Source organism: Panthera onca, chromosome E1 (genome assembly GCF_046562875.1).
Source record: "Panthera onca isolate mPanOnc1 chromosome E1, mPanOnc1 haplotype 2, whole genome shotgun sequence".
In the NCBI taxonomy this organism is placed as follows: Eukaryota; Metazoa; Chordata; class Mammalia; order Carnivora; family Felidae; genus Panthera; species Panthera onca.
Genome location: NC_138352.1, coordinates 13,881,554 through 13,905,271, shown reverse-complemented (window position 1 = coordinate 13,905,271; position 23,718 = coordinate 13,881,554). Strand labels below are relative to the sequence as shown.

At 57.5% G+C, this 23,718-nt stretch overlaps 2 protein-coding genes across 5 annotated transcripts in view; one reads left to right on the top strand and one right to left on the bottom strand.

The window, feature by feature from the left end:
* CCDC40 (coiled-coil domain 40 molecular ruler complex subunit) overlaps window positions 1–4,204 on the bottom strand; it is a 42,484-nt gene extending 38,280 nt beyond the window's left edge. Inside the window, exons 1-3 of one of the 2 annotated variants that reach the window (XM_078438048.2) lie at window positions 3,906–4,204; window positions 2,215–2,299; window positions 1,332–1,781 (exon numbers count right to left, since the gene is read on the bottom strand). In XM_078438048.2, coding sequence (XP_078294174.2) covers window positions 1,332–1,781; window positions 2,215–2,299; window positions 3,906–3,934 — 564 coding nt within the window. In that variant the 5' untranslated portion in view covers window positions 3,935–4,204. The remainder of the gene's footprint in view (window positions 1–1,331; window positions 1,782–2,214; window positions 2,300–3,905) is intronic. The other variant, XM_078438047.2, reaches the window with a different exon arrangement.
* Window positions 4,205–4,962: 758 nt separating this feature from the next.
* The window catches only part of TBC1D16 (TBC1 domain family member 16), a 74,905-nt gene continuing 56,149 nt past the window's right edge, over window positions 4,963–23,718 (top strand). Inside the window, exons 1-3 of one of the 3 annotated variants that reach the window (XM_078438051.2) lie at window positions 4,963–5,048; window positions 17,502–17,741; window positions 20,621–21,209. In XM_078438051.2, coding sequence (XP_078294177.2) covers window positions 17,564–17,741; window positions 20,621–21,209 — 767 coding nt within the window. In that variant the 5' untranslated portion in view covers window positions 4,963–5,048; window positions 17,502–17,563. Of the gene's footprint in view, window positions 5,049–14,289; window positions 14,708–17,501; window positions 17,742–20,620; window positions 21,210–23,718 lie in introns of those variants that run through there. The other 2 variants (XM_078438049.2, XM_078438050.2) reach the window with 2 other exon arrangements.

Genomic DNA, 23,718 nt, shown 5'->3' with positions numbered 1-23,718 from the left:
GGTTCGTGGGTTCGAGCCCTGCGTCAGGCCCTGTGCCGACAGCTCAGAGCCTGGAGCCTGCTTCAGATTCGGTCTCTCCCCCTTCCGCTGCCCTTCCCCTTTGTGCTCTCTCTCTCCCTCTCTTTCTCTCTCTCTCTCAAAGATAATCATTAACAAATCAGGAGACTATAGATGCTGGAGAGGATGTGGAGAAACGGGAACCCTCTTGCACTGTTGGTGGGAATGCAAACTGGTGCAGCCACTTTGGAAAACAGTGTGGAGGTTCCTCCAAAAATTAAAAAATAGATCTACCCTATGACCCACCAATAGCACTGCTAGGAATTTACCCAAGGGATACAGGAGTGCTGATGCAGAGGGGCACTTGTACCCCAATGTTTATAGCAGCACTTTCAACAATAGCCAAAGTATGGAAAGAGCCTAAATGTCCATCAACTGATGAATGGATAAAGAAATTGTGGTTTATATACACAATGGAATACTACGTGGCAATGAGAAAGAATGAAATATGGCCTTTTGTTGCAACGTGGATAGAACTGGAAAGTGTTATGCTAAGTGAAATAAGCCATACAGAGAAAGACAGATACCATATGTTTCCACTCTTAAGTGGATCCTGAGAAACTTAACAGAAGACCATGGAGGAGGGGAAGGAAAAAAAAAGTTGGAGAGGGAGGGAGCCAAACCATAAGAAACTCTTAAAAACTGAGAACAAACTGAGGGTTGATGGGAGGTAGGAGGGAGGGGAAAGTGGACGATGGGCATTGAGGAGGGCATCTGTTGGGATGAGCACTGGGTGTTGTATGGAAACCAATTTGACAATAAATTTCATATTAAAAAAATAAAAAGAAATAAAGAGAAGAAAAGAAAATTAAAAGACAGTAACTATTGTCATTATAATCATTATGATCTAGAATTGCCCTGTCCAATATGGTAGCCACTAGCAACAGGTGGTTATATCAATTTAATTAGAATCCTAATTAAAAATTCAGTCCCTCCATCCCTGAAGCCACATGTGACTGATGGCTACCATGTTGGACAGCAAAGATAAGGAGCATTTCTATCATCATGAAAAGTTTCACTGGACAGTGCCGTTCTGGAGACCAGAATCCTGGATGCCCTTATGTGAAATGTTCCCAACCTAGGGTTGGCGAACACCAAAGAAAGGTCCAGAAACTCTTGGCATTCAACAGTGGGTCCTAAGACCTCACTTTGCTAAGAAATTTCTAACAGGAATTGCGATGTGTTTTTATAACGTGCCCTGAGTTCTTCACCCAGGGTGACAGACCACAGAGGCAATAAAACACTTTCATAAAACAGACCTCAGGGCCACTCACCGACGTGCTAGTCTGGGGTCCGGAAGCATCCCGGCCTATTTGCTCGGATAAGCCCAAGGCTTGCAGGGATGGCTGTGCGGAGATGTCCCCTGGTTCTCCGGATTCTGACGGACCGGGGGCTCCTCTGTCTTCGGGAATAGCTTCCCCGCCCACATGTTCGTACAGGTATGTGGGGCCCGCTTCCTCTCTGGGCATCTCCGCAGGACTTTTGTATAAAGAAGCCAGATCCGTAGAACTGACTTTCCCTTCGGGTGATGTGCCTTCCATATCGGATTCGAACTTTCCTTCAGATTCAAATTCCTCTTCTGTCTCCGCTTCCTCAATACTTTCGACCTCTCCCTCAATCTCGGTCTCTCTTTCAGTTGTGACTTTCTCATCGTCTTCAGAAAGCTTTGCGGCATCGACAGCCTCGTCATCGTTCTGGTCACTGCTCCTCTCTGTTGGTGGGATCTATAGATGCGTGGCAGGGGGAAAAAAAATCAGGAAACACAGTATAAGGCGCCCTGTGAAGTTTTACTCTTCATTGTGTAATTATGTGAACGGGAAAATCGCATCTGTACACGTCTGAGTGTCACTGAGAGAATACACTCCACGCTTTATCTGTTCCCTCCAGTGTTTGTGATTTTTGCATCCTTTGCTATAGAAACCGAATCCCGAAAACCTCAGGGTGATCTGAGTGGGAGACGGGGGTGGGGGGCATCCTGACTAGCCACCAACACTCAAGAATGGGAAGGAAGGAAAACGAGTTTCTCTGCGATGGGATGGAGTCTGTTCTAGTGCAAGGTACAAGATCACTGTACGGTCTTCTTGAACAGCTCTTAACTCTTTAATTCCCAGTGACTACAAGCCCAGCACACACAGCCCACCCCACAGGGAACCTTACCCTGTCGCCTTCAACACTCTGGTCCCCGCCTTCATTATTCTGGTCCTTCTCTCCTTCAGCAGTTGATTCGCCTTCTAGCTCAGACCTGGGTGCAGATATACAGTCTAAGTTTCCAATAACAGCGTTCTTTTTCTTAGCACTTATTACCTCCCAGTGTCTGTATATATTCTTATTTACTTGTTCATTATCTGCCTTCCCTCTAGGCTGTTGGCCATGACTTTGTTATGTTTTGTCACCAACCCCAGCACTAGATCATACCTGTTACATGGAGGGAGGGAGTGCCACAAAAGAGTTGCTGTACGAATGAATGAAAAATAATTACGGAAACATCAAAGGAACAGCGTAAGTAGATTACAACAGAAAAGTCACCCTGAATATATATATATATATATATATATATATATATATATATACATATATATGTGTGTGTGTGTGTGTGTGTGTGTGTGTGTGTGTGTGTCTGGGACAAAACTGGGGAAAAGAAATACAAAATAAAAGAATGTTGCACAGAAGGGACAAATTCAGAGACCCTTGGTTAGTTTCTCCATGATTTCCATAGTACAAGAATGTCATGACTTACATTCTTTTTTTTTTTTTTTTAATATTTATTTGGGGGGAGAGCACAAAGGGAGAGGGGCAGAGAGAGGGGGACAGAGGATCTGAACTTCAGCAGGCTCTGCACCGACAGCAGTGAGCCTGATGTGGGGCTGGAACCCACGAAACCACGGGATCTGAGCTGAAGTCAGATGCTCATCTCACAGAGCCACCCAGGTGCCGTATCATTTACATTCCTAAAATTATGTCTTCTAATGAAAAATACAAGCTTATTTTTTCAAAAAGTCAGACTAATCCAGAAGTGTGTGACACAGTGAAAATCCTCTGGGACTCTCCCTCCCCTTCTCAAGAGAACCACTAGTAATAGAAGAGATTTAAGGGTATATTCTTTCAAATACTTTTCTATGCATTTAATCGCGCGCGCACACACACACAAACACACACACTTAGAGATCACACTCTACATACTGTTTTCCATTTAGTCTTTTCATTTTCTGTAACTTGGAATTCTTTCCATATCAGTACATATAGATCGACTTTTTTTTTTTTTTTAATGAAACACTACAGAAGCATCAAAAGTAAAAGGTCAAATTCTTTAAAATAGTTTCTGTCCTTTTAAATAAAGCTTGAGAGCACAGAGGCTGGTGGCAAGATCTTTACGTGGCTACTGTCTACCTGTGTGTGCAGGACGGTCACGCAGGGGCTTCCAGGCCACAGGGACCCTGACCCTTCCCCTCCCGCACCCCCTACCCCCTCCCCCCCCCCCCCCGGGCCTGGCGAGGGGGGAGGGGTCCGCCCTTCCAGGACGGAGGGGCGGGGCGGCCCAGGCCCACAGAGACCCCCACTCCCAGGCCTCTCAGCAGGCACAGCCAAGCATATTGTTGCCATGGTTACTGCGGGGCTAGCAAGTACGGGGGTTCAGGGAGCGGAGCGGCCAGAGCGAGGGGGACGCTGACAAAGGGATTGGAGACGGGAAGGGGCACGGAGGCTTGGGGGTGGCGGGGTTGGGGGGAGGCTGGAAAGCCCAACGGAGCGGGGATGGGAGGGGCGCAGGTGCGGGGAAGGGACGCCCCAGAGGCTACGGCAAGGGGGAGGCGTGGGGGCGCTGCGAGACCCGCGACCCTCGCCCCGCTTACCCGCCGGCCGGTCCACCCGGCTCCGCCATCTCCCGTTGCTAGGCGACGCCGTCAACATCCGGCGGGCGGGGACTACGCGCGGGGCTGGCGCTGGCTGCGCGGCGGCGCGGCCTTTGTGCCACCGAAGCGCGCTAGAGGCGCACAGCACCGAAATACGTGCACACACACACTCACACACACACGGTTTGTCCGTCTCTGAGTCCGAGCTCTGTCCCGCCCGGCTCGGGTTCTGTAAAGCGACCACCGTGTCTACGAGCGTCCAGCCAGGCAACTCCGCTGCCCCGGGCACCGGCGACCGCCAAGCGCCCCGAAAGTGGCAGGCGGAGGTGGGGGCTCGAGGGGCTCCGGAGCAGGCTTCTCCGTGGTGGTGGTGGGGGGCCGGGGACCCCAGCCTAGTGTCCACCCATCCATCCCCATAACTGGGGGGGTGGGGGGGGGTCGGCGTCCCCTCCGCGGAGGTGCCGCGCGGACTCCTCGGCGGAGGACGGAAGCTCGGTGGCACTTTGGTGGGTGATGATCCCTTCCTACCCCAAAATAGGAAAACTGTAAACGGAGAGGGCGAGCGCGCACGTGGAGCGTCCCAGGGGTCCTGCCTTCACTCCGCGTGGGGGACTCGGAGCTGCTGTCGGGGGCAGAGTCCCCGGGACCGGAATTGGGGAGGCCTGGCGCAGGGGACTTGAGTCTCGAGGGCGAAAGGCGACGGGGGAAGGGCCGGGTCGGACCAAGGGGTTGCGGGGTGGGGGGTGGGGGATCGGCCGGGAGCCGGGTTGGGCCCGGGGCTGGGCTGGGATCCCGGTTGGGCCGGGGTCGGGGTGGGGGAGCGGGCAGGTGGGGTCCGGGTTGGGGTCTGAGTCGGGCCGGGTTGGGCCGGGCTTGGGTCCAGGTTCGGTTTGAGGTCCCCGCTGGATCCGGGGCCGGGTTAGGCCCGAGGCCGGGTTGGGGTCCGTGTTGGGGTCTCGGTTGGGCCGGGGGCCGGGTTAGGGGCCGGGGCGGGCGGGATTGGGCCGGGGGCGGGCCGGGGGCCGGGCCTCGCCGCGCGTCCCCGCCCCGCCGCGCCTCACTGGCGGCGGCGGCGGCGGCGGCGGCAGCGGCGGCGGCGGCTCCGGGAGCCGGTGCGACTCCGGCCCGCGTTGCGGGACCCGGGTGGGTATCGGGCCCGGGCGGGGGCCGCGGGGGCGGGGCGCAAGGGGCCCGCGGGGGACCGGGCGGCGCCCCCTTGGCGGGGACGGGGTGGGAGCGCGCGCGGGGCGCTGGGCCTGCAGCGGCGGGGCCCGGGAGGGGCCGGGATCCGGCCGCAGCCCCAAGAGGAGCGGGGCCCGGGCAGAAGCGGGGCGGCGTGGAGGCACCCCGGGACCACGCGGGGGCCCCTTGGGGACCCCCTCCGCGGCGGGCGCCGGCGCCCCGGGCTGGGAGCGGACCTAATTCGGGGAGACTCCGTCCCCGCCTGTCTGGAGCCGGCGGACCGGGGAACTTGCGGTCTTTGTCTGGCTGGATCGTCGGAGCACGCGAACGAGAACTTGTAGGGGGCCGCCGTTTGCACACACAGCCCCCCGAAGTGTGCTTTCCAGCCCAACAGCGCGCGCGCTCTCAGCATTGCTGGGCCTTAGGGTCGGGTGGTCTGGCTGTGAGCACCGCTTGTCAGGAAACTCACTTCCTTTAGGCCTGGGCGCTTTCCCCCTCGTTCTTTACTTAAAAAAGAGAAAGAAAAAAAAAATAGGCAATTTAGGGTTGCTAAATATACCCTAAGGAGCCAGAAGCCAGTGAATCTTGAAATCCCGTTGTTCCCACACTCGGAATTTGGTGCTATACGTTGGCCACAGTCTAGTTCAGGTTCTATTCGGAGATAGAAAAGACATAATATGTTCTCTTTCCCCACCGTGAAGTTTGCTCTGCTGCCGCACCAAGTTCACATGAGGGGGGGAGAGAGAGAGGCTGAGAAGAGAAGCGAGGCTGCTACCCCCCCCATCCCCCCCTACCCCCTGCACTGGTCTTGTGGACACTTCTTTACCGCCTGAAGGTCCTAGTTCTTGTATCGGGGAAGTGAGAAATGGTTCTCAAAAAAAATGGCTGGGGTGCCTGGGGGGCTCAGTCGGTGGGGCCTCCAACTTCGGCTCAGGTCATGATCTCACCGCTCGTGAGTTCGAGGCCGGCGTCAGGCTCTGTGCTGACAGCTCGGAGCCTGGAGCCTGCTTTGGATTCTGTGTCTCACTCTCTCTCTGCCCCAACCCACTCTCATTCTGTCTCTGTCTTTCTCAAAAATAAATAAACATTAAAAAAAAAAAAAAAAGATGAAAAAAAAAGAAATTCCTCGTTAGAGGGGCGCTGGGTGGCTCAGGTCATGATCTCGCGGTTTGTGAGTTCGAGCCCCGCGTCAGGCTCTGGGCTGACAGCTTGGAGCCTGGAACCTGCTTTGGATTCCGTGTCTCCCTCTCTCTGACCCTCCCCTGCTTGCGCTCTGTCTCTCTCTCTCTCTCTCTCTCAAGAAAAAATAAACATTAAAAAAAAAAAAGAAATTCCTCATTAGGAATATTAACATTAACTGATTAGTGACTATTGAATGCTTTTAAGAACCATGAAAACTTGCAAAGTAGGGATTGCCTCGTAGTAGTAACTGAGGGGTTCAAGAACAGCTGCCCATTGTTGGTACTGGGAGGCGAGTTGTATGCTAAATGCGGTCGTTATGTTTTCTGTGGCACTTGGTGGCTTGTGGAGTGTTTACGGTGAGCAGCGGCTCAGAATATGGCTACAGAAAGTTCTTAACAACGCTCCAGCGTTGATGGTTGCCGTGTACATAATTTCTGATTATTATGCATGATGTCATGTAACCCTAAAAACAAACCCATAAAGTCAGGACTGAGGTTGTCCCCATTTTACAGATGGGGACCCTGAGGCTCAGAGAATAAATTCGCCCAAGTTCATGCACCTAGGGCCGGCAGAACTGGAGGCCTCCGGCCCCGGGGCGCTCCAGCCCCAGAAACGATTATGCACAACACTGCCTCCCACCTTGGAACTGTCCCCTGCCGGTCACATGCACACCCTCTTCCTGACCCCTCTTTTTGCAGACAACGTGGTTCACTCTGCCTAGTGATTCATAAACATGCAGTGGAGTGGGGACTGATCCCACGTCACCACCGGCTGCTTATATCGGTCCACCTTCATCCGGAAGGAGCCCCCCAGGGCTCGTGTACCGGCATTTGAGAAGACGGCCATCGGGTTTGCAGAAACGACCTGCGGAGTGGGCAGTGGTTGAACACGTGGCCTCCGAAGCTGACTGCTGGGTTCACATACGACCCTGGTACCGAGCACTGACGTAGTTCCTTCATTTCCCCATCTGTACCATGCAGATAACACTGGCTTCCTCAAAAGCCTGCCACAATGATCATCTAAAGCACTTAGTGCCTGGGGTGCCTGGGTGGCTCAAGCGTGCCAAGTGCCTGTTACTATTTTTTTTTTTTTTAATTTTATTAATGACCATCATTTGGGTTTTTCACATTTAGCAAATTGGTAAAAACATTTTGATTTTGTGTTTTCATTCGCTGTGTGTGCGGTCCCCCAGGCGGGGAGCTGCTCCATGCAGGAGCGGAACTCATCCTTTAGGTATATTTCCACTCTTATCTTTGTGACTCGGCAGGGCGCTGGGTCCCTGCAGGCTGTTCCAGGGACCGGGGCGGCCTCCTCCGACACACAGCTGAGGGACCCGGAGTTTTTCCCAGGCCTGAATCCTCTCTTGTAAGAGTAGCCACTTAGTTTCATTCGGCGTCACGGTGCGGGGAGGATGGGCTCACAGCTTGACTGTGAAACCAGCTAGAAGCAGCAGAGGCCGGGGAGGGGTTTATTGATGTACATTGTATGTACATCCTTGTACTGTGTGCATGATACGGAAGAATGTTGACCTGACAATGTACAGAAAGGAAAGCACGCGTCTCAGGGAAACGGTCCAGGAAATCTCTGTCCTTCCCCTGTAGTGTGGTTGTTTTCGGTCCTTTGGCACTGGCTCTTACGTGTCTAATAAACCCACTTTGATGAGCTGTCTGGCGATACCTGATCTGAAGCGTGGCTTTTACTCTGTCTTCTGAACGAACGTAGCCGTCCTCAGAGAGGACCGGGGTCAGGCCACTTGTAGACTAAGCGCGACATCCCCGCGGTGGCCAGCTCCAGTCGTATGGAGCGGAATGGAAAGAACTCAAAGCCCACGTGCGGGCAGAATGGCTCTCCCTTCTCTCGCGGAGCCTCGGGCGGCGAGTCTGTCCAGGTGTTTGAAGTTGACGTAGGTGACGAGCCACCCGTAGGGACCCACCTGACTGCAGTGTGGCACAGTCGTCCCCGTGGTCTTTCTGGACCGGCCGCTGCAGAAACCGCCGTAAGCGGGGCGCGCCCCGAGCCTGTGCCCGCGCTGGCTTGCACGCTTTGGTTTCAGTGCCGGCGTTCCACACTGAGTGACCCTGAACTCAATAGTCTGATAAACTGGTCGTGACACGTGCTGGCTTTCTGAAATTGGGGCAAAGGGCATCCCTAACAGGTGTCAGTTTCCACTCTTTCGCTTTTCAGTTTCTGTAACTAGAATGCTTTCCCCAAGCAAGATCAACTGCTCCTTTTCAGGGATGTTGTCAATACAGCGCCCCCCCCCCACCCCGATTTGCTTTTTGTCTTGTGGGGTATTAGCTTTTCCTTTGCCATGGACAGAGAACCTCTGTGCATTCCGGTTTACAGGAATGTAGAGGTCAGGTGCACTAACCCACTGTTGGGCCGGGTGTCGCCTTCCGGGCTGGATTTGCACCTTTCCTTGCATTTTGGGTTCAGGCCTTCCTTGTTCCTCAATCCTGGTTCATCCTTAAGGTCAGTTCCACCCCCCAGGCCCTACTTCCTCAGCCTTTTGGGGGGAAAATTGTGTTTTGGTATTTGTTGTCAAGCAGATGGTCTCTCTCTCGAGAGGCAGAAGCCATGGGGTTTTCCAGGGAGTCGGTGATAATCGAAGTGACAGCTGGAGAGCCAAAGGAGGAAAGGCACAGCTAAGCTGACCACCACCTCCCCCCTCACTTCGTTTCTGTGACCGTCTTGTCCAGTCCTTTCCCGTATGGCCGTGGGTCCGAGCCTCCAGCACTGGGGCTTATGCCCTAAACTGGGTTCTTTCCCTTGAGATACAAGTTGATCGTCTGGTACGCAGAGGTCTTGCCCACAGCCACCCTATCTTGGGGTCACAGTCTTTTCCGTGGGAATCCTGAATGTGGCCTATATGCGGCGAATACATTTGTCTCTACAATAATCCCATAACTTGAAGGGAAGTCGACAGAGAGGAGGGGCTATGTCAGCCCGCAGGAGTCTTTTTGTTTGTTTGTGTGTTTGTTGATTTTTGAGAGAGTGAGGGGGGGGGAGGAGCAAAGAGAGAGAGAGATACAGAATCCGAAGCAGGCTCCAGGCTTTGGGCTGTCAGCACAGGGCCTGACATGGGGCTTGAACCCACCAACTGTGAGATCATGACCTGAGGCGAAGTCGGACGCCCAACCGACTGAGCCACCCGGGCGCCCCATCGGCCCGCAGGAGTCTTGTCTGGACAACGAGACTGGAAGACGACCCATCTTCCCCCAAAACCGTGTGCCCCAAGGACCCGGTTCCGGAGCCCATCTACCTGCAGGACTGACGTCGTCGCCCTTTGAACCGCAAAGCTGGGGCTTGCCCGAAAGACGGTGGTGCAGGCAGCCGGTTCTGGGAAGCGAGAGGCAGGTGGGGCCTCGTTTGAGGTGTGTTAGCAGCAGATGCTGTGGGGGGGGTGGGGGTGGGGAGGGAACGATCCTTGTTGTCGTGTGTCTGGCTCATGTTTAAATAGCATCGCCTTTTCCCCGGCTCCGGCTCCGTGTTGATCCGGCTTTGAGGGCAAAGCGGAGGAACCTGTTTCTGCTGGCCACATGGCAGGTGACCGGGGCTCAGGGCGTTTGGCTCCTGAGCAGTCTGACAGTGACAAGGCCAAGGGAGTAATGAATCACCTGTGGGCTTCATCCCATGACATGTCCCCCATACGTTTCTAGGGACCGCCCCCCCCCCCCCCCCCCGCCTGCCTCCCCCTGCCGCGATGAGCGGCTGTCACGATGGGTCCGGGCTGTGAGCCTCAGGTCTGCGGGAACTGCCAGCTCCCCGAGCATTTGTCCTGCTGACAGCTGTATCCCAGCAGCTGACCCGGGGTGGCGAGCGACAGGCAACACAGAGCAGTGAGCGGGAGGAGTCCCGCTCGGGCCTGTTCTAGTGCCTCCAGTCTGCCCCGTTTCTTTGGTCTTCCTAGGAAGGTTCCGGAAGAGACCTTTGCACCTTTGCTCCTATTTGTTTTTCTGTTTGCCGACTGATGGAGCCTTTTATGCCAGGACAGGAAAGCAGGGCTCCGGGCAGAGGAAGCTGCCAAGGGCAGGCGCTGGTCTGGGAGTGTGCGACTTTCTCCCATGGGGACACGGGGGCCCAGGCCTTCCCCCGTCCTGCTGCTCGGCCTGGGTCCTCCTCATATCGCCTAACAGCTGGTCGTTCCGCGTGGGGATTTGACAGTCAGTGGGTGAGCTGGGAGCCAGCTCTTCACCGTGTCCTTGTGGTGGTACGGTCAGCAGCAGAATGGTCCCCCAAGATGTCCACGTCCGAATCCTGGGAACCTCTGACTGTGTTGGGTTGTGTGCAGTTAACTTTGCTCATCAGCTGCCCTTGCGATGGGGAGATTGTCCCGGATTATCCAGTGGGACCAGGGTCGTTGAAAGTGGAAGAAGGGGGCAGAGTCAGTTTCAGAGCCATGCGACACGGGGAAGACTTGAACGGCCACGGCCGGCTTTGGAGGCCGAGGAAGGGCCACCATCCAAGGGGCGCGGGTGGATTCGGGGGCTGGAAAAGGCCGGGAAACGGAGCCTCTGTCGGCTCCAGAAGGAGCACAGCCCTGTCTGCACCTTGGTTGAGCCAGAGAGCCCAGGGTCGCACGTGGCCTCCAGAACTGGGAGCTAACGTATCCGTGTTGCTTTAAGCCGCTACGTGTGTGGTGATTTGTTACAAACGCCGTGGGGGACCAAGCGCCTGGGATGGAAGTGCTTTCTGAGGGAAGCAGGAGGGGTGATGGTGTCTTCTCTAAAGGGCGTCATTTCTTAACCTGCATTTTGCTCGTTTCTGGCTTTTTGGTGACTTTGCCTCTGTTTCTGTCCGGGAGCATTTTGCCTCAGGTATCAGTCACCGACTCATGGGGGACGAGTTTTGGGTAATGGATGTCTCCACTTCGCCCTGTAAACACTAGAGGGGAGCCACACACCAGCACTGAGCTACAGAAGCCTCAGCCGCCCAGGGCCAGGCGGGCAGAGCAGGTGCTCCCAGGAGGTCAGGACAGGTGCTCCCGGGGGGACAGGGCAGGTGCTCCTGGTGGTTGGGATAGGTGCTCCCGGGGGTCGGGGTAGGTGCTCCTGGGGTGTGGGTTAGGTGCTCCCAGGGGTCAGGGCAGGTGCTCCTGGGGGGTGGGATAGGTGCTCCCGGGGGTCGGGGTAGGTGCTCCCAGGAGGTTGGGACAGGTGCTCCTGGGGGGACAGGGTAGATGCTCCCGGGGGTCGGGGTAGGTGCTCCTGGGGTGTGGGTTGGGTGCTCCCAGGGGTCAGGGCAACTGCTCCCAGGGGACAGGGTAGGTGCTCCTGGCGGGGGGGGGGGGGTGGGATAGGTGCTCCCAGGAGGTCGGGACAGGTGCTCCCGGGCTGTCGGGGCAGGTGCTCCCAGGGGTCAGGGTAGGTGCTCCTGGGGTGTGGTTTAGGTGCTCCCAGGGGTCAGGGGAGGTGCTCCCAGGGGACAGGGCAGGTGCTCCTGGGGTGTGGGTTGGGTGCTCCCAGGGGTCAGGACAAGTGCTCCCAGGGGACAGGGTAGGTGCTCCTGGGGGGGGGTGGGATAGGTGCTCCCAGGAGGTCGGGACAGGTGCTCCCGGGCAGTCGGGGCAGGTGCTCCAGGGCGGGGGCGGAACAGGTGCTCCGGGGGTCAGGACAGGTGCTCCCCGAGGTGGGGGGTGGTTCTGGAACGCATGTGGTTGCTGGAGGCCTGCCACTGCCCACTGGCCGCAACCCGGTGGCAGGGCCAGTTCCGAACAGACTGTGAGATAAACTCCTGCCCCGCCCACTCCCCACTCTCCAGCCACCTCAAAACCCCTCTCCTGCTGGCCGTTTCCCTTACCCTGCAGGCCACGCGCCGCGGCGTGGGGGTGCCCAGCAGGGACCTTCTGCGGACAGAGCTCCGTGTTGCGAGCATGTGTGTGGTTTGAGGGGAGGCCAAGTTGTTCTCTCCTTTCGAATTACACAATAGCCTATTTTGCACAAATCTGGCCCGACCTAGTCGGGCTCAGGGCAGCACAGACCTCTGCTTGTAATCCCGCCTTAGTCAGATAGCTGAAAACCAGCAGTGGCGTTTTTTACTTTATACCTTTTTAAAGCATTACTCGTGTGTGTGTGTGTGTGTGTGTGTGTGTGTCTGTGTGCGCGCGCCTGCCCAAGCTGATGCTCATTCTGGCTTTTGGCCTTACTCCCTCCCTGTCTGTGCTCCTTGTGCCAGCTGCCAGGTTGGCATTGCTATCTTTTCCATCAACAAAAGCAAAGCATTTGGGACTTTATTGAAGGTGGCATTCTGGAAGGCACATCAGTCACAAAAGGGGTTTTGCAGAGAGGCCTTGGGCCCAGGAACTTGTCATCTAAGATCGATAAGACGGATACGAGCATAACCACTTTAAAGTAAAATTGTTAAGTGAACGCACTCTCGGGGAGTGACGTATCAGTCCAGGACCTTCCCTGAACGGCTTCTCTAGCCACCTTCGTCGCCCGGGATTTGGGGACAGGCTCTGTGATGCTGGTCCACAGTGCTTGGAGCGTGTCGGCTGTTACTGTGATTTCCATCACCTCGGAGTCCTTGCCACAGAAGACTCAGGCGGAGGTTCCTCTCCGCTCCCTTTCGAGTGTTACCTGATTTTGCGTGGCTTAGGGTCTCTGCTTGTGTCATTTCCAGATTGTGCCCCTGCCCCCAACTCTGTATAGCCAGAACGAGTAGTCTGGCCCGGAGAAAGACCCGGACCCACGGAAGGTGACCTGGGTGTTCTCCCTGCTCAGAATTCTGTTCCCCGGGAAGCCTTTCTGGAGCACAGCTTTCTGGTCTACCAGGAGGGGCCGTTATCTTTGCTCCTCCCACACTAGGAGGATGCCCATCAGGCTGTGGCACAGCCCTTGGAGGCCCCGACGTCACTGCTGACAGCGGCCCTCAGCATGGGCACCCGAGCCCCTTCGCCACCTGCTGTCACCGGTCCCGCCTCTAGCCCCCTGCCTGTTCCTTGCCTCCATCCACCAGAGTTCACCCTCCACCTGGCGGCTTTGGGCGCAGGCCCTGTGGCCTCCGCCCTCTTTTTTCATTATGATTAATAAATTGGACTGTTTACAGGGTTTTAGGTTCACACACACACAAAAAAGAGCAGAGAGTGTCCATACCCCCCTCTCCACTTTTCACTGTCCTTACTGAATTTTATGTATTTATTTAAAGTGTGTATTTATTTATTTTTGAGAGAGAGAGAGAGAGCACGAGCAGGGGAGGGGCAGAGAGAGAGGGAGACACAGAATCGGAAGCAGGCTCCAGGCTCTGAGCTGTCGGCACAGAGCCCGACGCGGGGCTCGAACTCACGGACCGCGAGATCGTGACCTGAGCTGAAGTCGGACGCTTAACTGACTGAGCCATGCAGGTGCCTCTATTTATTTTTGAGAGAGAGAGAGAGAGAGAGAGAGAGAGCACAAGAGTGAACAGAGGAGGGGCAGAGAGAGCCAGGTTGGAGGGACAGAGAGAATTCCAAGCAGCCTCTGCACTGTCAGCCCAGAGCCAGATTTGCGGCTCGATCCCATGACCCTGGGATCCTGACCTGACCGAAAGAGCCACCCAGGTGTCCCTGTTTTTGTTTTTAAGATACGCACAGAAGATAGGAGAAAACACACAAATGTTTTTGGGTCGTGTGATTTAAGGAACTTGTATCTTTATACTTCTCTGAGCGTGTTTCCCAATTTAAAAAAAAAACATTAAAAAAATAGGTCAAGGATTCTCTTATAGTTGGCTAGAGAGCAGGGGCTGGGAACCAGGTTTAATTTTGATGAAACAGGCTCCCACAGGCACATATGCATTTAGAAAATAGGACTCTGTGAAGAGTAAATATCTGTGGCCAGTGTTTCACAGACACACCCCGGACACGCGGGCTTCTGCCGGACATTCTGGGCCGGAGCTGGGGTGGCTGGGGTGGAAGCCACACTCTGAGCACAGGGGACAAAGGTCTTAGGTTCCCTGCTCCCTGAGTGATTGGATGGGACCTGTTTTCTCCTCTGCAAAACCGCGCTGCCAGGAGGCGTGTCCCCCAGAGCTGCCAGTGAGGGACACACACCCACTTGGCATCTGCCGTGCGGGAAAGCGCCGTGTCGTGAGCACTTGTGTCCGGGAATCTTCCAGATCTTCCAGCATATTCTTTTGATTATCCTCCACGGTGGCAAACATCTTCACTTAGAGCTGGTTTGGTTTTCAGAATCAGCTGAGAGTTGTTTGCAGTCCGGTCTGGCGGTTAGAGGGATTAACCGAGGAGTAACCATCTGAGGCCCCGGGGGAGGTGGGGCTCCAGCCTCGCCCACCCGGAGGCCGCGAGCCCCCGCAGCGTGGCTGGTCCTAAGGAGACGCGCTTAATGCAAAACACACACCGGACTGTGGAGGCTTAAAGAATGCAAAACAGCTCCATCATTTTTCTCCGTATTGATTACATATGCCGAACTCCTACTATTTGGGAAATAACGAGTTAAATGAAGGTATCTTGCCCAAACTAATCTTCCTCGTTTCTTTTTACTTTTTTTTTATGCTTATTTATTTTTGAGAGCGAGAGACAGCGTGAGCAGGGAAGGGGCAGAGGGAGAGGGAGACACAGAATCCGAAGCAGCTCCAGGCTCCGAGCTGTCAGCACAGAGCCCGACGCGGGGCTCGAACTCATAAACCGCGAGATCGTGACCTGAGCCGAAGTCGGATGCCCAACCCACTGAGCCACCCAGGCACCCCGGGTTTTACATTTTTAAATGGTTGGAAAAAAATTGAAAGAATTTTTTGTGACGTGTGGAGATTTGTTCAGCTTCAGGTGTGGGTGTCTATGAATCAGCTTTCGTTGGGTCACAGACACATTGGCCGGTTTCTGTCTGCGGCCCCTTTCACACTGCAGGACCGGCTGCCCCCAGAGCCACAGCGATTACTGTCTGGCCTTCCTCAGAGCCGCCTTCCGCCCCCGGGGGTGAGGGGTCACGGAGAGTGTTGGCACGGGGGAGCCCGAGACAGGCTGAGTCCGGGAGAGCCAGGGATTCGGGGGCCGGGTCCTGGCAAGAGCAGGGGGAGGTCCTTGGCTGGTGGCTGAGGAGGTGAGGGTCCCAGGACTATGATTTTGGTGGCGATGTTGATGTTGGGAACCTCAGGGACTCGGGAGAACGGACTGATGGATCTTTCTGGGCAAAGATCTGTGCAAGGGAGGGGTGGCTGCGGGTCTGGCAGGAAGCTGCTGGAAGAATCCTGTGCTTGGGAGAGTTAGTGCCCTTCTGGGGGAGACCTGAGAGCAGAATTGGGGGCACGGGCGGGGCCCTCAGAGAGTCAGAGGGACTGAGGACCCCGCATTGAGCCACCTGGCTCGGACAGCAAAGGGCGGCCCCTGAGACCACCCTCTGCCCCAAGAGCCCACGCAAACCTGGAAGCAGAGGGAGCTTCACCTAGGGGGCACCCTAAACCAGCTCTGGATTTGGGGAGAAGTGCACAAAATGCAGGAAGTTCAGAGAACGATGGAACATACCCCGTTGATAATTCAAAAAAAATTGGTTTCTTGTGGTGCAGCGTCCGTGACGTGAAAATTTACCCTCTAACCTTTTCTAAGCGCACGGTCAGGTGGTGTTAGGCACATTCACGCTGCTGTCCCCACCGTCCGTCTCCAGGACATTTGCATCGTGCCAGACTGGACTCTCCCCAGTAGCACTGACTACCCGTCTCCTTCCCCCACCCCCCCTGCAACTCTCTCTCTCTGCGAATCTGGAGACTCTGGGCACCTGGTGTAAGTGCAATCCCACACTGTTTGTCCTTTGGGGCTGACCTGCCTCACTCAGCCCAGTGTCCTTAACGTCCATCCATGGGATCGTAGGTGTCAGAATTTCCTTCCTTTTTTTTTTTAAGTTTAATCTGAGAGAGAGAGAGAGAGAGAGGGAGAGGGAGAATCCCAAGCAGGTTCAGGACTATCAGCATGGAGCCGGACGCGGGGCTTGAACTCATGGACCGAGCGATCATGACCTGAGCCAGATCCAAGAGTCGGATGCTCGACCGCCTGAGCCCCCCAGGCGGCCCAGGATTTCCCTCCTTCTTAACACTGGATGATGCCACTGTGTGGATGGACCACGTTTTGTTTGTCCCTTCCCAGTGGATGATTTTACCATAGTGGCTTCCTGCTGGTTTTTTCCTTTCGAAGAGAGGAAGGTGAAGTCCCTCTGCAGATGCCCCCGTGGCGGCTCCGTGGCAGCCGCCCCGCCCCCCGGGGAGCCAGCCTGCACGCTGCCCAGCGTGGCCTCAGTCCCGGACACCCACCATCTCCGACCAGGGGGCAGCATGGCTCTGCACACGTGTCTCGTTTATGCGGGCGCGCTCACGCCCGTGGCTCGTTCCACGGCTCAGTCTGGTGGTCCGCGTTCGCAGTTCGGGTTTTAAGGACCCGTTCCCTTTGAATCACTCGCGCATTGATAATCCGCGACGGTCGCTTTTTTAAGGACCGATGGGAAGCGCCCGGTCGGTTCACACGGGCTGGTGCCCGGGCCCCTGATGGCTGGGCTTTCTGCACAGATAGAAACTGCTTCCGGCCCGTCTGCGGGGTGTTGGGCTTTCGTAGAATTTCTTGTTGTCCGCTCTTCACCGAGTGGGTGTAGAGCTCCTTCCGCCAGTGAACCTCTAGGAGTTCCGTGTTAGGTGCTGCACCGAATCCTTTCGTCTCTCATCTGGTTTTTTAAAGAACGAGTTGTAGGGAAACTCAGGTCCCGCAAACACGGCTTGTGACACCCTTCCCAGCCGGGATGACCCTTCGCTGTGCTGGGACATCCGGCTGGGCCTGGGGGGTGACGGGGTGCATGGGGGTGAAGGAGGCCGGGAAGGACGGGGTGGAGGAAGGACCTTCCCTGGGAAGCACCACGGAGGGGTGAGAAGTTCAGGAGGGGAGGGCTCGTTGGCACAGACACAGGGGTAAAGACCGAGCAAAGAGAAGTCGAACAGTTTTATGAGATCGCTGAGGAGAGGGGGGAGTAGAGCCCCTCTAGACAGGGCGGTTAGGCCCCGGGGGACGTTTTTGGTTGTCGTGGTGGGAAGGGGGCTGCTGGGGGCACCCGATGGATGGAGGCCAGCGTAGCCTCCACCACTAAGAAAGACCCGGCCCCAAACGTCCAGAGTGCCACAGTCTAGAACCAAGTACGCCCTCCCCATGGCCTTGAGCTAGCGGGACCTGTTCTGGTAGCTAGTGAACCACCATTCATTTCGAGCCTGCTGGTGTGAGGCCCGTGACCTTGGCCTGATGCACTCTTCTGTGTCTTTGTCCCCCAGCCACGTCTGGACGAGCCCCGCCTGGGCCCAAGCGTACAGAGGATGGAAACACTCCCCCCGCCATGTCTCTGGGCCGTCTCCTTCGCCGGGCCTCCTCCAAAGCCTCGGACCTCCTGACCCTCACCCCGGGCGGCGGCGGTGGGCCCCCCTCCGTCCTGGATGGGGAGATCATCTACTCCAAGAACAATGTCTGTGTGCACCCACCAGAGGGGCTGCAGGGGCTGGGGGAGCACCACCCAGGTGAGCCCCAGGAAATGGGAGGACCTGGGCCACAGGCCTGGGGGAGGGGAGGGCCTGGGGAGGAGGGCTGGCTTTTTTTTTTTTTTTTTTTAGTTTTTTTTTTTTTTTTAATATTTATTTTTGAGAGAGAGAGAGAGAAAGAGAGAGAGCACAAGCTGGTGAAGGGCAGACAGAGAGGGAGACAAGAATCCGAAGCAGGCTCTAGGCTCTGAGCTGTCGGCACAGAGCCCGACATGGGGCTTGAACTCACGAACCGTGAGATCCTGATCTGAGCCGTCAGACGCTTAACCGACTGAGCCCCCCAGGCGCCCCTGCCTGCTTTTCCTTCTAAACTGACCAAGCCCCAGCTTTGGAAAGCTTTTGTGTCACTTCTCCATATGCCCTGATTTCCCCATCTTCCAACGGGCCAGCGACCTTTTGTACACATGGGGTGGGGGGTGGGACGGTTTAAGGGGAATCAGCCTCAGAAGACATTAAGTCACTGCAGGGCTGCTGGGAGCAGGGAGCCCCGTCCGCCGGCAGGGAGGGGAGGGGGCGGTCCTCTTCTGGGAGGGCCCGCCAGTGCCCGCCGGCCCCCTCCAGGGTGCAGGTGGCAGGAGCATGGCCGTCACACTAGGCGCCAAGGCTTCGTCCCTCCGGCTGCCGGAAGGCTGGGCTGAGAACTGGCTGGAGGCTGGGCGGGCCTGGGAGTCTGGAGACGCGGAAATCACCAATTCTGTGATCTGTCCTCCGGCCGCACTGTTTCGAAACTAGGGAAGAAAGCTCTCCCCTGGGGCCTGCAGGAACCCTGCGTGATCCTGGGGCCGTGCCTGGGGACATGCCAGCACTCTCAGGGGCTCTCAGTAGCTCCTGGGATGGGACACCTCTCCTGCTCTCCTTTGGCCAAGTCACAGAGAAAGAAACGGCCTACCTTTCCAGGGCTCACGTTGTAACCCGGGCCCTGCAGTGATGGCCGGCCGCCCTGTGCACTGAGGGGCCGCGGGTCACAGCAGGCAGACAGCGTCCACTGTTTCCAGGATGTGCAGCTGCCTGTGGGTGTCCTCCGGGCAGGGGGCAGAGCTGAAGGTATTGGGTCTGGTCGTGGCCGCCCAGCACAAGCTCCTGGGCTGGCCGGTGGTTCCCTCAGCCCTGCTGCCCCCATGGAAGGAACAACACGAGGAGTTAGTGACACCCAAGTCCTGTGCACGTGACTTGAAACAGATAAACATATGTTCACCTCAGGAGAGTGCCCCGGGGCCCCCCTCCAAGAAGAGGTCTCTTTTTTGGATAAGGAGGCTGGTGCTCGGAGAGCCTAGGCCACTCCCAATACTAGCACAGGGCAGGGGCGGGGCCGGCGCAGGCTCTGGGCTCCCCTCGTTCTTCCTGCGGCCTCCCCTGGCTGCTGAAGGATGCTCAGGGTCCCTCGGGCACCTGCTGCCTGGCTGCGGCCTGGGGACTTGCCTTCCCCGGTGCAGACAGAGGCCCTGTACCAGATGTCAAAACATCTAAAAGTTATAAATCACAGTCAGGTCTGAGCACGTTACTGTATGCAACTTACGTGTCCACAAAATACTGAATCGATCAGCTACTTAAAATACAAGAAGGTTAGTTACGTTAATGAACTGTTTGTGGAAGTGTTCCCTCCACCTGCCTTGGTAAGTCTGCCTTTAAGGTCATCCAGGTGGCCATGCGCAGATTTGGAACCATCGGCCCCTATAGGTCCCAAGCAGGACAGCCGGCGTCCGGCCCAGCTCTCTCCTGCCCTGTAAGGGGCCTCGGCATGCACGTGTGGACACCCCAGCCCGTCTGCAGGCCCCACACCCAGCTCGGGATCAGGCCCTGGGAGCACGGGGATTCCTGGGGAGTTCCAAGGTCCTGTATCCCCGGAGTGTGCTCCAGCAGGGGCACGAGGCCGTGGATGCCTGACCGCAGGGCCAACCCCGAGCATTCGAGGGCAGGAGGCTGAGGTTCTAGGGCTGGGTCTGAGAGCGGTGGTAACTCTTCTGGTCTAAGTCACAAGGAACAGCACACGAAGCCTTTGGAGAGCTTCGTGGTGATCCTGTCATGATGGGGGGCTGGGGGGCAGGGGCCTGGGGCTCCCTTCGCAACCCCCAAGCTGCAGGATCTGAGGGTGTGGAAACCCTGGGCCTCGCCTGCACCTTACCGTTATCACAACTGGCTCATAGCCTCTGAGTCTCCTGGAAACGGGACGGGGCCCTGAGACTCTTGTACCGGTTCTCAGAGCCCCGAGGGGCACGAGGCCCCAACTTCTGCAGAGAGCAGGAGGCCTGGGCGCCTAGCACGATAGGCGCAGGGATCAGGACGTCCTGAGATGGCAGGAAATGCCGCCTTCCCCCCAGACTGAGCGCTCAGGAGCCCAGAGAGCCCCCCACTCGCTGCCGCCTCGGAGGGGCACTGCTTTACTTTGTCCTTGTCAGCCGTCTGGTGCTTAACATCGAGGACGGCCCCTTCTTCCAAAAAGCTGCACGAAAGAAGAAATGCTGAGGCCACGAGTGACCGGAAAACGCCCAGACACCCCTCTTTGGATTTGTTTTGTGTGAAACAGGAATAAAGTCGACAGCCTCTGTCCCTCCCAGCGGTGGTGAGGCCGGGCTCCTGGGCCCCTGGGCTCTCCCAGACCTGGGGAGAGTTCTGGGGCCGCCAGACCGTGGACAGGACGGGGCTCTGAGCTGGAGGAGGGCTCCCCGTGCCTGGAAAAGCGACCGCAGGCCCTGCTTGGGAGCCCGGTGCCCCGCCTCTGCTGAGTGGCGCTTAGAAAATGCCCACAGCGTTCATTGACCTCAAGGCCGACCGTGCTCCCCAGCTGTGCCGCGTGAGACCAGACGGAGGCGCCAGGAGCACCGCCGCCCCTAACCCGCCTGTCCTCCTGACCCTCCCAGGATACCTGTGCTTGTGCGTGGAGAAGGACGAGCTGCTGGGGAGCACCCTCATCCTCACGTGGGTCCCCAACTCTCGGATCCAGAGGCAGGACGAGGAGGCACTGCGTTACATCACCCCCGAGAGCTCCCCCGTGCGCAAGGCACCCCGCCCGCGGGGCCGGCGCGCCCAGAGCCTGGGGGCCCCCCGCCAGCCCTCCCCGACGGAGGCCAGGCCCGCCCTGATCCCCAGAGACGAGGACACCGCGGCGGTGGCTCAGAGCGTCCAGGACGCCGTGCACGTCAGCCCTTCGCCCCCTTCCGAGGACGGGGAGAGGCTGGCCCAGGGCTTGGGGACGGCCCTGCCACCAGCCCACAGCGACTCCGGGATCCTGTCGGCCGTCAGCTCGCAGGATGGGACCGAGGAGGGGCGGGAGCCGCGGCCCGAGGCCGGCGAGGAGGAGGGCTCCCTGGAGCTGTCCGCCGAGGGCGTGAGCAGGGACAGCTCCTTCGACTCGGATTCCGACGCCTTCTCTTCGCCCTTCTGCCTCTCGCCCATCAGCGCCGCCCTCGTGGACAGCGGCAGCTCCGTGTTCCTGGACAGCGAGAGCGGGTGAGTCCTGCGTCCGTCCGACCCCCAAGGCCCCACCCGGGCCTCCTGGGGAGCAGTCGCGTGTGTCACAGCTCTGCTCCCTGAGCGTGAGGACCGTGTGCGTCTCTCCCCGCCAGGGTCCCGCTCTCCCCGCGCCAGGGCCTTGGCACCCGTGTCCCGTCATTTGATGGTGCCCAAGGGGGTGGTGAAGGCGGCACGGTGCGGGGGAGGGTTCCACCTGCTCCCCCGCTCCCTTCCCCTCGGCGGCCTCACGTGGGATAAGCCGTCCCTGCTTCGTAACCCAGACTGGATGCCACGGGGCCAGGCCCGGGGAACCTCGGGGGACAGTAGACTGTTGGCCGTCAGAAAGCATGCTCGGAGACTTCCCTGACTTCCGCAGCCCTTCCTACGCTCTGGTCCCTGCTCCCGTTTAGATTCCTAGGGAACCGGTGGCGACTGCTGTCATTCAGCCGGCACACAATTATTGAGCTCAAGCTGTGAGCCCCGCACGTGCTGGGTGTGGGTGGTCCAGCATCGTCTGGGCACCGGGCACGTGTGCCCCGGATGACCCACGACCACCCCGAGCCCCGTGCGGTAGGTCCTAACATCACCCCCGTCTGCAGGGAGGGAGAGCGAGGCTCAGAGGGGGGAACTAACTTGCCAGACGTCACAAAGCCAGCACGCTGGCCGAGCTGGGATTTGAATCCGGCTGGTCTGCAGCAGACCCGGAGCGCGTAAGGTCACGCGGGACGGACGTAAGCCGGGGCGCGGAGGAGAAGGAATTTGAGGGAAGGGATTTGAGACGGAATCTTTCCTGATGTTGTCCCTCTATAAGGTGTGTTCCGTTAGAGCCCAGGGGGACCGATAACCTTTGTCTCAAGTGCTGCAGAGCAGAGAGCGTTGCAGGCAGAGCAGTCGGCTGCACCCGGTGAGGTTCACTGAGCTGTGTGTATTTCCCCCCAGGGAACCAGGCTGGGAATGAAACTCGAGCCTGGCTTCCCACCGCGGGGCTTGGTCAGAGCCCCCCCTGGTGGTGCCGTCTGCCAGTGCAGCGATACCTGTGGGTGCCCAGCACCCCCAGGGCCAAGGAGGAGGGACAGGTGTCCAGCACCCCCAAGGCCCAGGTAGAGAGAGAGGGGAGACAGGTGTCCAGCGCCTCCAGGGTGCAGGCGGGGGGGACAGGTTCGGAGCTCCCACCTTTACTCTGAGCCAGGGGTGCCGGGCCTGGCCTGTGGCCTCATGGCTGAGGTCTTAGTGGCAGAACCCAAATCAGGGCCTGGAGTCCCGATCAGGCCTTGTAGGGCCCCTGATCACGTAAGGAGCCTGGATCTGGGAATTTGGGAAACCTGGTCGGCTTGAGCCCGGGAAACCTCTGTGTCTTCTCGGAGCTTCTGTCTCCTTGTTCCTAACGTGGGGGTAGGACCATCCATTCTGGGGCTACCCGGTGAATTCGCTCCTGGTTTCCTCCTCCCCCTCCCTCCGCCTTGCTGCTTCCCTACCCTGGCTGCCCATGAGAATCCCTCAGGGGACCTTTTATATGTTCCTGATGCCCGGGTAGTTCCAGATGATTCTGGAGCAGTGATTCACTCCTGGGGCCGGTTCTGCTGTAGGAGACATGTGGCAACATCAGGACACATTGTGGTCACAACTGAGGGTGGGCGTGTTTTTGGCATCTGGTGGGTGGAGGCCTGGAATGCTGTTCACTAAGTGCCCCAAAATACCGGGGACACGGCCGCCCACGACGCAGCGATCCTGCCCGAATGTCTCAGTGCCCAGGCTGAGCACCCTTCCCGGCGGCTCTGACCGCCCCAGATGGCCAGGGAGGCCCAGAGTGGGGAAACTGGCTTGTTTTTCTAATTGTGGTAAAATAGACCTAACATCAACTTTGCCACTGTGGCCGTTTAAAATCATGCAGCTCCGTGGCATTTAGCGCATTCACGGTTTGTCCACCGAAGACCGCTGTCTGGCCCCAAAATGTTTTCCTCGCCCCGGAAAGAAACTCCACACCCACTAAGCGGTCACTGGCCATTGCCCCTCCCCCAGCCACCACCCGTCTACCTTCTGTCTCTGTGGGTTTGTCCGTTCCAGACGTCTCGTATCAGTGGAACCATACGGTCTGTGGCCTTTTGTGTCCGAGCATCGTGTCCGTGTCATCGCAGGCGTCAGGACCTCGTTCCTGTTCGTGGCTGATTAATATTCCAGGCGATTCTGGACTATAGTCGGATAAGAGAGCCCCACCCTCAAGGGAAAGCAGGGGGGGCGGGTGTGGGGTGCAGGGGGGTTGGCTACCGTGTGAGGAGGTCTTCTTGTAATAATGCTTTGGGGGCCGTATTTTTGCTTCCCGGCCCCCAGCCGCACCCAGGTCAGCTTAGGGTCTTCTGTGCTTAGAGCTGCTTCGGAGACGGCGGGCCGATCTCTGGGTGTGTGCAGGGGCCGTGGTGTGGTCAGGGGGTGCCTCCTCCACCAGGGAGCCCTGGAAATCCGTAACGCTTGCTCCTCTGGCCCGAATCAGTCCGGTTAGGCTGAGGCT